General features: G+C 42.7%; 1 protein-coding gene across 1 annotated transcript; it reads left to right on the top strand.

The window, feature by feature from the left end:
- Window positions 1–524: 524 nt before the first annotated feature.
- On the top strand, window positions 525–11560 carry katnb1 (katanin p80 (WD repeat containing) subunit B 1). Its single transcript, XM_073464796.1, has 20 exons — window positions 525–674; window positions 2231–2405; window positions 2780–2910; window positions 3037–3154; window positions 3235–3335; window positions 3552–3593; window positions 3815–3898; window positions 4486–4601; window positions 5450–5521; window positions 5606–5756; window positions 5855–6045; window positions 6303–6451; window positions 6610–6660; window positions 6877–6941; window positions 7503–7730; window positions 7877–8026; window positions 8130–8206; window positions 8468–8542; window positions 9717–9833; window positions 10426–11560. Exons 2-20 carry the CDS (start codon window positions 2366–2368, stop codon window positions 10565–10567), a joined length of 2100 nt encoding a protein of 699 aa, XP_073320897.1. The 5' UTR covers window positions 525–674; window positions 2231–2365; the 3' UTR covers window positions 10568–11560.
- The last annotated feature ends 1096 nt before the right edge of the window (window positions 11561–12656 follow it).

Raw genomic sequence — 12656 nt, 5'->3', positions numbered from 1 at the left:
TTCTCTTCTTCTTCTTCTTCTTCTTCTTCTTCTTCTTCTCCTGCGCTGCGCCGCAGTGTTGTCGCCCCCTGCTGTTGTACTTTATATCGCTGTTTCTAATGCGTCCGGTGCATTTTAATAATATATATCTGCGATTTTAGCAGTTAAAATGTGTTAAATTAAAATGTTATTTACAAATAGGATGGTTTTTGCCAATAAATATAAATCTGTCCGACTGAACTGGAATAATTTTTCCTTTTTGATAGAATATCATAACAACAGATCAGCCATTGTAAACATGTTGTAGTGTTTGTTAACTTGGTTTATTGACATATTCAAATGTTGTAAATCAAACGTGCCCACATTTAATATTACATCACTCTGACATTTTTCTTTTTATTAAACAAATAATAAAATACAAATGGACACCAAAAGATAAATAAAAATACAATAAAATATGTTTTAAATAATAAAAGTTACAGTTGTTGATGTGAAATGTTGTAAATAAAGTTTTGTTAAAAAATAAGGTTGTGACGTCAGCGGAAGTGGAGGGTTTGTCGCTCAGTTGCTAAGCTGCAGCCGAGGAGCCGCAGCCTGTCAACAAGTCGTCAGCGGCGGAGACAGATTATCCACCGGTGGTTTAACGTTTAACTTTGTCCTCCCGCAGCACGAGTCACGGCCGCGGACACACGAAGGTAAACTGACCGCGACGTGTTTTTGTGTCTAACGTCACCGCTCAGTAAACAACTAGCCTTAATTAGCCAACCTGTGCTAACTGGCATTAGTTACCTGCTAGCTAACCTTTGCTAGTGTCGCCTCTCGGGCCGCGACTCTGAGTCTTATTTAACTAAAAACAGTCGAGGGTCGTTAATGAATATGAGTTAGTGAGCTGACTTTACTCACCCAGCTTCTTTTCAGTCACTTAATATGAGCCTTTGTTTTTTCGCGTTAGCTAATCTGTCGTGTAAAGTGACGCTCGGTTAATTAGTTTAATGGTGTTTCTTAATGAGCTTACTGAACAGTCACTTAGCATCAAGTTAGCTGAAGTTAGCTGCGTTATAATGACTTGCTGATGTTTTGCCGAAACTTTTAACACAGTTAATTCTGTGACCTGAGTTTCAGCTGTTGATCAAATACTTGATCATAATAAAAAACATATTCGGGACTGTATATTCAGATATTAGAGATTCACAAGGTTTGATATTAGTTCCAGTACAAACTTTAGTATATTTACTTCAGGTGTGTCTGTAGAGCAGTAACAGCTCACCTGGTGTCTGTAGAGCAGTAACAGCTCACCTGGTGTCTGTAGAGCAGTAACAGCTCACCTGGTGTCTGTGGAGCAGTAACAGCTCACCTGGTGTCTGTGGAGCAGTAACAGCTCACCTGGTGTCTGTGGAGCAGTAACAGCTCACCTGGTGTCTGTGGAGCAGTAACAGCTCACCTGGTGTCTGTGGAGCAGTAACAGCTCACCTGGTGTCTGTGGAGCAGTAACAGCTCACCTGGTGTCTGTGGAGCAGTAACAGCTCACCTGACAGTGTGTGGTGACTCTGCAGGCTTCACATCCTGCTGCTGTGCCTCAATAACAAGTGTTACTAATCACTTTGTACACGTTTGTTTTCACGTATTTATGTCAAATAAAATAGACAAGCAACTCATTACTCATTAATATTTATTAACCAAATGATTCAAGAAATCATTTGAAAATTGTGTGTTTGGTCTTCATCTGTGTTTGGATGGTTGATGTGTCCAGAACCACCGGGTTCCCAGCAGCACATAACACTGTAAGAAGACGATCAGTGTATGTTCGTCACTTCACCTGTCAGTGGTTTTAAAGAGGCTCTATGTAACTATTTGTATTAATTTACATGTGTTAATCACCTTTTTATTGGCCATATGTGAGCAGATTGTATTGTGACGTGAAAATCTCTCTTGGCTGTCTTTACAAGCCGGTGGAGACTTTGTTCAAGTTGTTTAATGCTGCTGGACTAATTAGTGAAGGACTCATGTTGGATTTTCCACGACAGCCCGAAGGATTTTATTCACATTCTCGAGTGCCTCGTCTCAGAGCCTCTCCGCTCTGCTGACAGAGCAGCAGTAGCTAACTTAGTTCAGAAATGAAGTTTGTTAACATTAACAATCAGCTTCCAGCACGACACAGAAGCTCCACAGAAAACCTTTAATGTTGTGGCTGATCAGTGTGTGTCTGTGTGTGTGTGTCTCTCGTATCATCACGTGTTTTGTGTCTCTGCAGGTGGAGGACGCTCAGTGCAGAGAGTGAAAGAGCAGCTGATGTCTGTGCTCACTGATCCTGACTGAACTTCATGAATTAAGCTCAGCAGTCGACCAGCAGTTCAAACAAAGCAGCGAGTGTCCCAGTGTGACCAGTATGGCTGCTGCCAACACCACCAAGATCTCATGGCGCCTGCGTGAGTCCGTCCTCCATACATCAAAACACTGATGTGACAGTGAGATATAAAAATGAACCTGATGTTGTGGCAGAAATAAATTTTTCTGATTTTCTTTCCTGTGAATCGTCTCATGACACCTCAGATTTGTATGTGACCACTCAGTTCAGTCTGATGTTGTAAATCACAGAGCAGGTCAGGTGAATGGCAGTACTGTGCTCTTTAACGCTTTAATCCTGCTGCTTCAAACACAGTACACAAAGAAGAATGTGACGCCGCCTCGTCTCTGTATGAACAAGTTACTGTACTCGAGTACATAAACACAGTCAGTCAGTGCAGCTCTGCAGTAACACCAGCAGTAGAGCTAAATTTGTCCCTCGTGTGTTGTTGTACAGACGAGTTCGAGGCTCACACCAGCAGTGTTTCCTGTTCGGCTCTGGGGAAAAGCTCCGGCCGCCTGCTGGCCACAGGAGGGGAGGACTGCAGGGTCAACCTGTGGGCTGTCAGCAAGGCCAACTGCATCATGGTGAGACGTCCTGATCACCTGCAGACAGCTGACTGTGATCTGAACTACGCCTCTAACAACAATCTGTTCATCTGAAGCTCATTTTCTGGGAGGTTTGCATCCTGACTGTGTGTGTTTGTCTCTCAGAGTTTGACTGGTCACAAGACCCCAGTGGAGTGTGTGCAGATCAATATGTCAGAGGATCAAATCGTCACTGGTTCTCAGTCTGGATCAATACGAGTCTGGGACATGGAGGCTGCAAAGAGTGAGACCCAGTTATTTCTCTGTCTGATCCCTGGTGCTCAGTGAAAGTGTCTGTCAGTGTGACTCTGTCTTCTTCTCCAGTTTTAAGGACTCTGACGGGACACAAAGCCAACATCACCAGCCTGGGCTTCCATCCGTTTGGAGACTTCCTCGCCTCGAGCTCCATGGACACAAACATCAAGGTGTGTGTGTGTTTGTGTGTCTGCGAAGAGAATGAGGGTGTTTCAGTGTTTCTCCCTTTGGGACGGACCTTCATTGAACTTGTTTTCAGGTTAGGACTTTGTTTTCAGGTTGTGATGGTTTATGTGAGGAGCTTGGGAATGAATTATGTCACTGTTGATGAAATGTCTCTCTTGGTTTCATCTTATGTGAACGTGGTTTTGGTTCCTGTCTGTCAGCTGTGGGACGTCCGGAGGAAAGGATACGTCTTCAGGTACACGGTAAGAGCTGTGTGTGTGTGTGTGTGTGTGTGTGTTTGTTACTGTGTAGCACATTTAAAAAATATATTTAAATAATATTTAAGGTAGTTAAAGCTCATGTCACACTTCAGAAAGATGTCAGAGCTTCCAGTGTGTAGTGTGTGCAGCATCAGTTGTGTATTTCAGAATAAGAGCTGTGAACATCTGTGAAGGATGAAGTTGTGTTGGTGTTTGTGTTGCAGGGTCACACTCAGGCAGTGAGGAGCGTGGCCTTCAGTCCAGATGGGAAGTGGTTGGCTTCAGCCAGCGACGACGGCACGGTCAAGGTACAATCTGATGATTGATGAGCTGCTGATGGAGCCGAGTGTCAAACTGTGTCTGAAGAACTGAACATCAGAAACTCATAACTGAAATGTTTGGTCTGATTTGTGATCTCAGTCTTTGATCAGATATTTCCTCATTTAAATATTTGTTTCTAACTGAAGACTTAATCTTAAAAACAAAAGTTTTGCTTGTGTTCAAACATTTAAAGGATCAGTTCTGATTTATTTCAAGTCTCTATAAACGATACATTCGATCTTATTCTATTTTCTCATCGATGTTTAGACTCAAACCCACAGTGAATGTATCTCCTGTACATCAGGGCTGATCAGTTAATCCAGATACTGATAAAATCACAGTGTGGCCGGCTGCAGCATCCGAATCAACACACAGCGTTATAATGAGACGTCCTGACCGAAAAAGACCCCACAACTGTTACATTGTCAGGATTTTAATAGTTTTCCAGTGAAAATGAAAACAGTGATGTAAATAAGATCATTCCCACTGATCATGAATCATATTGTCATCATCATATCTGTCAAAATAATCACAAAATGAAGATAATCTGAGTGTCTCCTCTCGTCTCTGTCAGCTGTGGGACCTGATGCAGTCCAAGATGATCACAGAGTTCAGATCTCACACTGCAGCCGTCAACATCATCCAGTTTCACCCCAACGAGTACCTGCTGGCATCAGGCAGCTCCGACAGGTACGACAGCACACCTGAACCTGCTCTCCACGGTCTGTCAGAGAGACAATACTTCGTTGTTCATTGTGAGTCAGTGGCAGAATCCTGAAGGATTGTGTGACTGAGTGTCGACCAGCACGTCACAATTTCAATTCTAAATCAAAAGCAGGATCAGTGATTCTCCGCCGCCGCCGCCTGCACTCATCTCAAGGAAAACATTTAAAACTTTAAAGAGGACACAGCTAGCTTAGCGTTAGCCTGCAGTTAGCTTAGCGTTAGCCTGCAGTTAGCTTAGCCTGCAGCGTCACTGCCAGAATCCAGAATCAATCCTGTGTGATGAAGCCGATCAGCTGACTGGTACCGGAGGAAACTCATGTTGGCTTATTTTCTTCTTCAGAGATCCTTTATTGATTTGTTTGTGAAGAGGGTTCACTCTGGACAGATTTGAGAAACTGAACCTTGTAACAAATTTTCAAATTTCTATCTGTTTATTTTTGGTGATTATATGAACTCACAAATCCAGATGCAACGCTCAAACAATGGCAGAGCAGTCGGTGTTGGAAAGAAAAGTTTAAATGGAATCATGACCATAACAGCTACAATAATGAAAAGATTAATGAAGTATTTAAATTGATATATTGGACTAATCATTTCAGCTCCGTCTCATTCTGTGAATAAGTTCCTGATTTTCTCAGCTCAGTTGTTGTTTGTTGTTTCTGATGATCTGTTTTGGCTCATGAGTGATGTTGATGCTGTTTTGTGATGAAGCTGGAGATAATTTCCCCTCAGTGTTTGATTATGTTGAGGCTGGTTGTTGACGGTGTTGACGGTGTTGACGGTGTTGACGTGTGTCTCTGTGTCGTCTCCAGGACTGTTAAACTTTGGGATCTGGAGAAGTTTACAATGATCGGCTCGATGGAGGGAAATACGAGTCCAGTCAGGTGAGTTTCTCACTTCAGAGTGTGACAGGTTGGGGAGCATGTTGCTGTCATGTGACCTCTGACCTCTGACCCCTGTGAGTTCAGGTGTATCTGCTTCAGCCTGGACGGCAGCTGTCTGTACAGCGGGGCCACAGACTCTCTGCGGGTCTTCGGCTGGGAGCCCGACCGCTGCTTTGACGTGGTCCCAGTGGGCTGGGGGAAAGTGTCCGACCTGGCAGTGTGCAACCAGCAGCTGGTGTGTAGCGCCACCTACAGGAGAAAACCTGTTCTTTATAAAAGGTCTTTACAGGAAGCCTCCAAACAGCATCTGAAACCTCTCCTCCTCCCCCTCAGATCGGTGTGTCTCACCAGCTCTCCAGTGTTTCGTCCTACGTGGTGGATCTGAAGAGGGTGAAGAGGAGCGGCGGCTCTGTGATCCAGGGGATCATCCAGGACAACCAGCCGCTCACTGAGCCGAAGGATCCTAAAGGAGCCGCACTGCGCCGGAACTACGAGAGACCCACAACCACCTGCAGCACACAGAGGTACGACGGCCTGCAGATGTTTGAATGCACAACATCTGCATTAACAGCAGCTGAGAACAAGAGTTCTGCCACAACACCAGGCTTCTTACCAAACAACATGTTAATCATCCGTCTACACAAATGTATTTTTTGTAAATTATTATTTGTAAGGATCTCCGTTAGCTTCTTGGAAATAGAAAACTCCACACACAACATTTAACAAAAAGGAATTTTCTCACGTCATGATGTCACTAAGTCACATGTTGTGATGTCATCAGGGTGAAGCAGAGGTCAGACACTGATAGGCGGAGCCCTGAAGGCGAGAGGCGGAGCCCCAGTGAGGACGAGGCGGACGAGAAAGTGTCGTCAGCTGAAATCCACAACGCAGAAGATTATAAAGAGATCTTCCAGCCCAAGAACGCCATCTGTAGGTCGACTGTCAGCATCACACCTGCAGTCACATGATCATCTCTGAATATAAATATTAACAGTTTGGATGAGATTATAACTTCAGTTTGTTTTCATGTGGATCACCTTCTGTTAGTATTTATATACATTTACTGACTCTGTACTTTTCTCTGTCAGCTCGGACTCCTCCCAGGATGTCTGAGCCTTTCCCTGCTCCTCCAGAGGACGGTGAGTCCATCACAGAACACATCACACTGCAAACTAGATCACCGGCCATGATGGACGGATGAACCTGTAATATGATGGTCGTTGATCTTCTCTTTATGTTTTCAAGCTCAGTTTAAAGTCTGAGAGTAAACGAACAGAATCAGCCTCCGGATGTCTCGTGTGTCATGTGAGTCAGGAGGACACTGAAGTCACTGTTCTGCTTCTTCTTCTTCTCAGAGACGATATTAGCGATTGGCCGTCAGCTGAAGGACATGATATCTCCTTTTCCTGACAAGCAGCAGGTCAGTGAATGCAGCAGCAGTTTGTCTCTGAGGTTCAATATCAATAATATGTTCTTTGGTTACGTACGGAATTAAAAAATACAGATTTTTTTTTCTGGGGATCCATTTTCTAAGTCTGATCTAAATAGTTGTTGGAAACAGATTTAGCAGGATAATCTTCCTAACTTTAATTTTTTTATTGTGTTTTTGTTTTTGTATGAAACTTGTATGATGAAAATGTTTCCATGTGTGGAAAAAGAAAAGAAAAGAAAACCCACCTGGTTTCACATGTGAGGGGGAAATGATTTTCTTGTTTAAAAAAAACATTAAAAAAAAAAAAAAAAAAACTTTTTTCTGTTCTGAATTTCACGTTTTCATAGATGAAAAAAAAATTGAAGGAAGTTTTTTGAAGGGCAGATTATCCTGTAATATATCGTGTATTTGTTTCCAGTTCAGCGCTGTGTCATAAACACAGGAGAGAAAATCATTTAGATCAGACGCAGAAAACGCACCACCAGAATAAGAACTTGTTCACTTGTCCCTCAGGGCCTCCGTAGTCATGTCAAATCATGTGTGTTACAGACGCCTCCGCTGGCCTCCTCCACACCTGTCCAGAGGGTGGAGCCTACAGTGGTTTCCTGTGTGAAGCGTCCGGCCCCCTCAGCTGTCGGCCCCGCGTCCTCCAACCCCCCCGCCCCCGCTCCGCCTCCTCAGCCTCCCGTCACCACGGCGAAGTCTAAACCACAACCCAAGATCATCCTCAGCACCCGGAACGAGCCGATCGGACTGAATGTGGCCGACTTCCTGCCTGTGAGTCAGAATAAACACGCACGCACGCACACACACACACACACACACACACACACACACACTTTGTTTAGTTTAACTAAACCTAACAAACTGGAATTTGTGTGTGTGTGTGTGTGTGTGTGTGTGTGTGTGTGTGTGTTCCTCAGTCTTCACCCAACAACAGGGGCGGAGCTCTGAGCGACGAGGAGGCTCTGTCTCAGATCAAGAAGGGTCACGACACCATGTGTGTGATGCTGAGCAGCCGACACAAGAACCTGCAGACGGTCCGAGCCGTGTGGGCCCGAGAGGACATCAAGGTGAGACAACAGGCGTTACAACAACAATCAGCTGTAGCCAATGAGAACACAGCTCTGCAGCAGACTTCCTCATCTTCACTTCCTGTTTCCTTCCACTCTACAGAGCGCGCTGGACGCTGCCGTCTCCATGAACGACCTGTCGATAGTTGTGGACATCCTCAACATCATCAACATCCAACCGTGAGTCTCACACACGCACACACACACACACACACACGCACACACACTCAAACACATACACATACTCACACACACACACACACACACACACACACACAAATTGGTTCCTACCTAGAAAAATGTGTCGTCCACATCAGGCGGTTTGTGTTGACGAGCCGGTTCTGACGGGATAAAGTCAAATCTAAGTAATAAATGAGTTCATGTTTTTAATGAAGATTCTCGACTTTAGTAATTGTTTTTAAACGGTAACTATTTTTTCAGGTCGCTATGGAAACTGGACCTGTGTACGACGATTCTTCCTCAGATCGACAAACTGCTGCAGAGTAAATATGAGAGGTGAGCGGCTCCGTTATCGTCTTTATCAATCAGTCTGCTGATGAGTGTCTCACTGGACTGACTGTGTTTCCTGTAAAGTGACAGAAACCCAGAAATATTCAGTGAACAGTCACATGTGACAAAGAACGGCTTTGGATCATGATAAATTTTGGCAGTTTTGCTTAAATCAGTTTTTCAATTATCAAAACCATTTTCTACACTAGTAGTGTTATCTGAAACAGCAACATGTTGGATAAAAGCAAAGACATTTCATTTTAAAACACTAAATCTGAGTCAGTGATGGGAGTTTTTGTTCACATCCCACACTTGTAGACAAGATTTTGAGTCTGTGATCATCAGATCAGCTTCACAGGAGACGTTTTAATTCAGAATAAACACCTCATGTCATAACTGCAAAGAGTTGAGATGAAACTTGTGAACCTGAATCATAAAGTCTCTACAGAAGTCCAGAGGGGCAAGTGAAGACATGTTTTAATAGTGATCCCTTTTCTAAGTCTCATCTGAATTATTTTCTCTCCTGTGTTTCTGACTCCGGAACTGGTGAAAGGATCATCTTTCTAAGTTCCCCCATGTGAAACAGAAAAATAATTTTATTTTTCATGTGTGAAGTCAAGAGGGGATAAAAAATATTTTTGTCAGGTTCATTTTTCTTACCGTTCTAAAAAAATTCACTGTTTCACATTTGAAAAAAAAAAAGTATCCTGACAAAATGTTTTTTTTCTATCCTGATAAAAATGTACATCCTGAAAGGTTTTTCTCTCCTGAAAAATTTTTTTCACATATGAAACTATCCTGACAAAATGTTTTTTCTGTCCTTACAAAAACTTTTCAATCATTCTGGCAAAACTTATTTTTTCACACATAAAAAAGAAAAATCAGTTCTCAAGTCGTAAACACATAAACACAGGAGAGAAAACAGTTTAGATCAGACTTAAAAGATGGATCACCAGGAAAACGTCCTCACTTCTGTAAATCACAAACAATCATTATCTGTATAAAACTTAAAGTGTGTGTGTGTGTGTGTGTGTGTGTGTGTGTGTGTGTGTGTGTGTGTGTGTGTGTGTGTGTGTGTGTGTGTGTGTGTGTGTGTGTGCGTGCGTGCGTGCGTGCGTGCGTGCGTGCGTGCGTGCGTGCGTGCGTGCGTGCGTGCGTGCGTGCATGAATGTGTGTTCAGCTACATGCAGACCGGCTGTACGTCTCTGAAGCTGATCATGAAACATTTCTGGTTGCTGATCTCTGAAACACTGAAGGCCTCGCCGTCTGTCGGCGTGGACATCACACGAGAGGAGAGGTGAGTCACCGACTGCGTTTACAAGCTCAAAATATTCTGGACATTGCCCCGATTCTGAAAAACACAATATTCCCACTATGTTGTGTACGTTGCTAATGAAAATGATTATTCGACTAATATTCTTGTTCACATGCAGCGGTGGATAATCTGAATCATATGTTGTTTATCGATGACGGACTTGTTCGACCAAACGAATACACGACTCGTATCAAATTCTGAATATTGTCACACTCTGGATAATAGTGGAAAGTGATTGTGCATGTTCAGGAAGCATTTCGATGCCAAACGATATATTAAACTTAGTCATCTGTGAAAACACATGAAAAAATCTTTTCCTCTAATGTGTGAAACTGAGTGGAATTTCTTTTTTCCAAATAGTTTTTTTGTTATTAATAAATGTTTTTGGTGTGAGAAATTACGAGGTAACACAAAAGTATTTCTAAAAAATTCTCTCCATGACCTTTTCAGGGTTTGTTGTAAGTCGCGTCGTCTCCCGTCAGTTTTGACGTCTGTCAAACTGAAACTTTTGTCCTCTGCAGCTTCCTGTCAGTGAACTCACTGTTCATCTGATCTGTTGTTTTTGTTGCTGCAGACACCAGAAGTGCCGAACGTGCTGCAAGCACCTGAAGAACCTGAGCAACATGGTGAAGAACAAGGCGGCGCAGGTCGGTCGTCACGGCAGCGCCTTCAAGGAGCTGCAGCTGCTCATGGCGCCGCTCGACGACTTGCTCTGAGACCAAACACAGCAGGCGGCTTGAAACTGCTGACAGACAGCAGACTGAGATCATCAATACATGATCATCAATACATGTATCAGCTGATCAGCAGCAGGACGGAGCAGATCGACGCTACAGAAGCCCGTTTGAAGCTTCAGATTTCTGCACTTTTTAGTCACCAGGCCTCCAGACTGTGGGAGTCATGAGAGTGTTAATTAAAGACGTTCTTCTTCTACTCTGAAGGAACACAGCGACATGTTGAGGACACTCAGAGTCAGAGAAGAAGAACGATGTCAGTTTGATGAGCAGTCTGACGACCGTCTCGTCACATGATCATCAGTCAGAGCTGAGCAGCAGGTGTGAATCCTGTCTGAACCGTCACTTCTTCCCCCCGAGAGAGAAACAGACAATCAAGAAAAGTTTGGACGCGTCATCGCTAACTGAGTGAAAACAACGCTGTCGTTAAAGGAACAGTGCGGAGAGTTTAACTGTCACGTCTGATAAATGTGAAGCTCAAGCCGACAGGAAACTGAAGAAGAAGAAATAATTTAACACACAAACATTTGTTTTACATTATGTCCAGTTGAAACAATCCAGATACGACTTCAGTGAACTGTGGAACTGCTGGTCTGTGGATTTTATTCCCTTTGAACGGAGCCATGCTGCCTCCTCTGTTTCCTGTCTTTATGCTAAGCTAAGCTAACCAGCTGCTGGCTGCAGCTTCATATTGATCAGACGGTCTGAACATGTAACTCATCTATGAACTGCCCCTTTAATGAATCCAGGAGACTTGACTCGTCTTCACAGGAAAACTGAAGTAAAGTGATGAAACTATTATTAATATTTAATAATGAGCACGTATGTCAGTCTGGAGTCAGGTGTTGAGTTCACCTGAGACACTTTTAGTCCGTCAGATTTCACTGTGGTTTCTACTTTCTCTACTGTTAGGCCTGTTTTAAATGTCCTGTTCTTACTGTTTATTTAAATAAAGTTGTTCATGTTGGGATCAGAGGAGAGTCTGTTTTGTACCAGCAGGGGGCAACAAAGACTAACTTTACATGACTGTGGAGGTGAACAGAGGCAGAGGTGAACGCTGAGCAGGTGTGATGGCTTTATTGTAAATGAACCAGATGAAAAAATGTATTTTTTTCTATACTGGAAAAAAAATATATCGTAGAACGAAAAAAAAAAATCTTCATATTTTTCTAAGTAAATTCTCTGGAATTCTTCGGTTTTTCAGAAATTCTTCAGAAATTCTTTGGAATTTTCAGAAATTGTCCAGAAATTGTTCGGAAAACTTCGGATTTTTTCGGAAATCTTCGGATTTTTTTGGAAATCTTCGGAATTCTTCGGAAAACTTCGGAAATCTTCTGAAAACTTAGGAAATGCTTTTTTCCCTTTGGTTTCACTTCATAAAAAATATGTCTGTATCGAAAAATAAAATCTTCATATTTTCCCTCCGCGGTTTCTTTGGAAATTGAGGTTCAAGGACTTGAACTCACATCTCTAATCTCAACACAATTGCTTATCTCACTGAGCTACCTATGAAATTGCTTTGATATATATTGTTGTGTTTCTCATATTTCACACTTCTGAGGAGAAAACATGGAAATGAGAGCACACAGAAGCTGGTCTTGAACACACAAGTTCAAAATCTACCAAGCTGGGTGCTCACTTGTTGAGCTATGTGTTTAGACAAAACAATAGATGTTTTTTTCCCCTGATATGAATGTTTTCAGTGCTATTGAGAAGGTCAGGTAGTGGAGCACTGCAGCCCATCGTGGTCCGAATGAGTTTTACACAAACCTGAAAATGAAATAAAAAATCTATCCTGGAAAAAATGTTTGTTTTTTTCTATTGTGGAACCCAAAAAAATATCTTCATATATTTCTAAGGAAATTCTCTGGAATTCTTAGGTTTTTCAGAAATTCTTGGGAAATATTTGGAAATTTAGGAATTTTCGGAAATCTTCGGAAAACTTCGGAATTTTTCGGAAATCTTCGGAAAATTTCGGAATTTTTCGGAATTTTTCGGAAAACTTCGGAAATCTTCGGAAAACTTCAGAAATCTTCGGAAATCTTCGGAAAACTTCAGAAATCTTCGGAAA

This window comes from Pagrus major, chromosome 4 (genome assembly GCF_040436345.1).
Source record: "Pagrus major chromosome 4, Pma_NU_1.0".
Taxonomy (NCBI): domain Eukaryota; kingdom Metazoa; phylum Chordata; class Actinopteri; order Spariformes; family Sparidae; genus Pagrus; species Pagrus major.
The sequence above is the reverse complement of the archived record's forward strand: the minus strand, read 5'-3'. Positions and strand labels throughout refer to the sequence as shown.

Bases quoted from the DNA above. Each gene is read 5' to 3' on its own strand.
- katnb1 (XM_073464796.1), top strand. From the start codon at position 2,366: ATGGCTGCTGCCAACACCACCAAGATCTCATGGCGCCTGC. The intron at 6,046-6,302 runs GTACGACGGCCT...TGATGTCATCAG, and splicing joins ACCACCTGCAGCACACAGAG to GGTGAAGCAGAGGTCAGACA. The intron at 8,207-8,467 runs GTGAGTCTCACA...CTATTTTTTCAG, and splicing joins AACATCATCAACATCCAACC to GTCGCTATGGAAACTGGACC.